Source organism: Alligator sinensis, unplaced genomic scaffold, assembly GCF_000455745.1.
Source record: "Alligator sinensis unplaced genomic scaffold, ASM45574v1 scaffold455_1, whole genome shotgun sequence".
Lineage (NCBI taxonomy): Eukaryota > Metazoa > Chordata > Crocodylia > Alligatoridae > Alligator > Alligator sinensis.
Genome location: NW_005842142.1, coordinates 908991 through 913560, shown reverse-complemented (window position 1 = coordinate 913560; position 4570 = coordinate 908991). Strand labels below are relative to the sequence as shown.

General features: G+C 44.4%; 1 protein-coding gene across 1 annotated transcript in view; it reads right to left on the bottom strand.

Annotated features, from left to right (window-relative positions):
* Window positions 1–1702, bottom strand: part of GPR158 (G protein-coupled receptor 158) — a 401429-nt gene extending 399727 nt beyond the window's left edge. The window contains exon 1 of the mRNA XM_006025370.3: window positions 1620–1702. Coding sequence (XP_006025432.1) covers window positions 1620–1702 — 83 coding nt within the window. The remainder of the gene's footprint in view (window positions 1–1619) is intronic.
* Between the last annotated feature and the right edge of the window lie 2868 nt (window positions 1703–4570).

The window sequence follows — 4570 nt, the reverse complement described above, 5'->3', positions numbered from 1 at the left end:
CCCGCCCGGCCGGCCGGGGAAGCTTGGGGGCGGTCGGACTCCAGGCGGCGGCAGCCGAGGCGCGGGGGAGGAGGGAGCCAGGGGCCAGGACACGTGGAAACGCCGTCCTGCCAAACCGCGGGCAGAGACTGCAGCCCGTGGGAGGCAACAGGGCCACAGGAGCGCCTGCTCTTCTAGCCCTAGGCTGCTACCGCTCCAGCCTCCAGGACAGAACTGAACCCACGACCTTCCCTTCAGTTGACGTGTGTGTGTGTGTGTGTGTGTGTGTGTGTGTGTGTCTCTCTCTCTTCAGGGGTTCCTGCCTCTCAGATACTGATTGCCATGCTCCTTTCATCTCCATTTTCTTCAACCGACTTTATGCCTGTTTCAGTGCTGCCCCTTAAGCTTGAAATGCCCTCCCAAAATCTATTGCTTAAGCCATCACCCTTGCTGCATTCAACTTTCCCCTAAGGCCATGCTTCTGGAGCCCTGTGCGTAAACTCTCTATATATTTACACTGTAATTTAAGAAAAAAAACAACAACTCAATGCATTTGTTTGCTTGCTTGTTCGCTTGCCTAACCTGAATAGTTATATGAGCATATTTTTGTAGCCTGCTTCCTTCCTGGACTGTTCTTTCCCCAATATGTTAGTCTGTACTTGTCTGTTATCTCCACAGTATCAGTTCTGAGTGCATCCTCCAAAAATAAGTCCTGTAATCAAAGTCAAAACCGATTCATAGTCTATGGACAGCTGACAGAGCATATAACTTTCCTCCTTCTTTCCGGTTGCTAAATTTCCATAAAAGACAAGTAAAATGAATTACAAGCTTTATTAAAATGATTTTGTCATATAAGCTACCTCTGTGATTTCAAGGAATAAAGACTTACTGCAGCCAAGTAGTTAAACCTGCCTAGCTGAGCACTGAAGTCAACAGAAGTAACTTGCATATTTAGAGTTTTATTACTGGATCAGGGTTAAGGAATGGAGCTTTCTGAAAAGCTGAGCTGTTCCAAGACACAATCTCTAAACTAAAATGCATTTCTTTCTGGTTGGAGCCAAGCCTCAGTTTTGTAATAATAGGAGAGTTGCTAAAATGGAGGAGCGCACTCTGCCTGTCTCACACGCACACGTTCTATAATAAAGGGATGGATGGCATTACCATCACACAAAGTATTATAGGATCTAATTTTGAATCAAAGATAAAATATCATTAATCATTATCATCATCATTACCTGCTCTTAAAGCAAACCCCATATGAGTGTTATAAACTCCAGTTAAAGAAAGAGTAATACTAATACAGTTAAATGTAAATTAACTTTGTAGCCCATTTTCCCATGTAATGTAATACATCAAATATTTGCTTAATATTCATCTTTAATCTGAATTAGCATTCATGTTGTTGATAGAAGAGAGAAAATGATAATTATTTTTAAATTTTTCCTTGCAGCATGCCATGTCAATATACATTAATAGCGTTGGTTAAGAATAATTCACTTGTAATTAGCTTTCCCTTCTGTGGTTATATCATAAGCAATCATTTAGAAATTAAATGTTTTGAGGAAGTCAGAAATCATGGTCTTTACAGTTTTACACAACATGGAGTACCACATGTCAAAAGTTTATATGTCAGTCAATACCTGTATGTGCACTTAGCCCAGAATGCTAGTGGGAAATAGGCTTGTTCTGATGGGTAAATGCTAAGGCTGGGCTTAGGTGTCATGCCTCAAACCATATACGGAATCAAGATCTTGATAAGCAGTCAAGGCAACATAAGTAAAATAATATTTAAGTGCAGTAGAATGCCATATAAGCAATTGTGGCATAATGGGAAATCACCTCTATAACTATTTTCTGACGTGCACATATCTAAACCCTGACTAGCCTTGCTAAGGGGCCCTTCTCCATTCTGTCAGCAGCCATGCTAGCCACCTTGTTTTTCATCTCTCTGATCTCACTTCTTAACCTCTTTTGTAGTCCTCCTGTGACTTCCTTTGACCTAGCTCTCCAGAACCCATTGCCCATCCCTTTTTTCCTTCCCTTTAGGGCCCTTTGTGCCTGAAGAAACTCCTGCTAATGAGGCACAAATGTGCCAGGGGTGAGATTCCAAATTGGGTAGGCCTGGACAGAGGACAGCAAGAAACAAATGGCTGTATAGCTCTGCTATTTCACTGGCTCACTCTAAGTTTTGTAGTTTCTGTGTTACTGCATAGAAGATGGAGGGTAGATAAGTTAGCTGGGAGCTATTCTCAGAGGATGGTGTCATATCTGTCCATGTACTAGATAAAACAACACCACAGAGAACTGAAAAACCCTATCACTATCCTCTACGACTGGCTTCAGAACTTAGGCCTACTCCCAGAATGGTGCTCATACATGTCAAAGATAGGAAGAATTCAAAATAAGACAGAGGTTAAGCCATTACAAAGATACAATTTCCTGTTGTCTGAAAGTAATGGTCCATCAGACACCAATGGCCTATCATTCAGACTACTCTTTAGACTGACCAGCACATTGCCAGAGCAACAGGAGACAGATGAAGGTGCATTTAACAAATAATGAAAGCTAATCTTGGAACGTCTTGGATTGGCCCAAACAGGAGGCTACCATGTGATATTGCTATGAATTTAAAGCCACATAGTATTCACCTTCTATTATCTTTTATTATGTTAGCTTCACCAGTACACTAAGGAGCACAAGGCTGTCACAACATTGCACACAGTTAAATTGGGCCCTAACGCCCCCAAAGCAGCAAAAAGCAATTCAATTTGTAATTGAATTATTGGCATATTGTTGGTTGGGCAACTGGTGCAATTTGAAAATGGACAGAGAGAGCTATTCTGAAAACAAAGAATCATAGAAAATTAGGGTTGGAATGGATGCCAGAAAGCCATCTAGTCCAAACCCTTGCTTGAAGTAGGACCATCCCCAACTATATCATCCTGGCCAAGGCTTTATTTGGATCTTAAAAATTTCCAAGGTTGGAGATTCCACAACCTTCCTGGGTAACCTGTTCCAGTGCTTTAGTACCCTCCTTGTGAGAAAGGTTTTCCTAATATCTAACCTACACTTCCCTTGCTGCAACTTGAGACCACTGCTCCTTGTTCTGTCATTTACCACCACTGAGAACAGTCTAGCACTATCCTCTTTGGAACCCCCCTTCAGGTATTTGAAGGCTGCTATTAAATCCCCCCTCACTCTTTTTTTCTCCAAATCAAATTAGCCCAGTTCCCTCAGCCTCTCCTCATATATCATGTGCCCCAGCTCCCTAAACATTTCCATTGCCCTGTTGGGGGTTAATTATCAATTTAGTGCCAGAAGACTGGAAAAGGGCCAATGTGGTCCCCATTTTCAAAAAAAGGAAGGAGGACCCAGGAAATTATAGGCCTGTTAGCCTTACCTTGGTCCTGGAGAAGATCTTTGAGGAAGGCCTTCAACACTGTCTCTCACACCATTCTCATTTAAAAATCAGGAGATTGTGGTGTCAATGCCTACATAGTCAAATGGGTGGCCAATTGGCTGGAGGGCCACACCCAGAGAGTGGTGGTGGACGGGTCATTTTCGACCTGGAGGGATGAGGGCAGTGGAATCCCCCAGGGCTCAGTTCCCGGGCCCGCACTGTTCAACAGCGACTAGGACGAGGGGGTGAAAAGCACCTTGTTCAAATTCGCGGATGACACTAAGATGTGGGGAGAAGTGGGCACGCTAGAAGGGAGGGACAGGCTGCAATTGGATCTGGACAGGTTACAGGGGTGGGCGGATGAGAATAAGATGGGATTCAACACTGACAAGTGCAAGGTGCTGCACCTAGGGAGAAAGAACCAGCAGCATACCTACAGGCTGAGAAACTCCCTTCTCATCAGCACAGAGGCAGAAAAGGATCTTGGAGTCATTATAGACTCCAAGATGAACATGGGCCGCCAATGTGGGGACTCAGTCAGGAAGGCTAACCGCACCTTGTCATGCATCCATAGATGCATCATGAGGAGGCCCAAGGAGGTGACCCTCCCCTCTATACGACATTGGTCACGCCGCAGATGGAGTACTGCATCCAGTTCTGGGCGCCGCACTTCAGGAGCTATGTGGGCAACATTGAGAGGGTCCAGAGGAGGGCCACTCGCATTATCAGGGAGCAGCACGGCAGGCCCTACGAGGAGAGGCTACGAGACCTGAACCTGTTCAGCCTCCACAAGAGAAGACTGAGAGGGGATCTGGTGGCCATCTATAAACTGGCCAGTGGAGACCAGCAGGCAATGGGAGAGTCCCTGTTCCCCTGAGCACTACTGGGAGTAACAAGGAATAATGGCCATAAGTTGCCTGCCCATGGCAGGGGGGCAGACTTGATGATCTGCTCAGGTCCCTTCTGACCCTACAAACTATGAAACTATAAAACGATTTGTCTTTAATTATCTGACCCTGCCCAACCAGCAGCTAGCTCCATCAATTAACCCTCGGAGAGGTGGGGTGGTTTTTTGCCCATAGTGTATCTAATCACCACTTTTATTAAATAAATAACTAAGAGAATTGATAACAGTACACAAACAAGATGGTTTATTATAACACTGACAAGAACAGGTCAGTATACAATTAC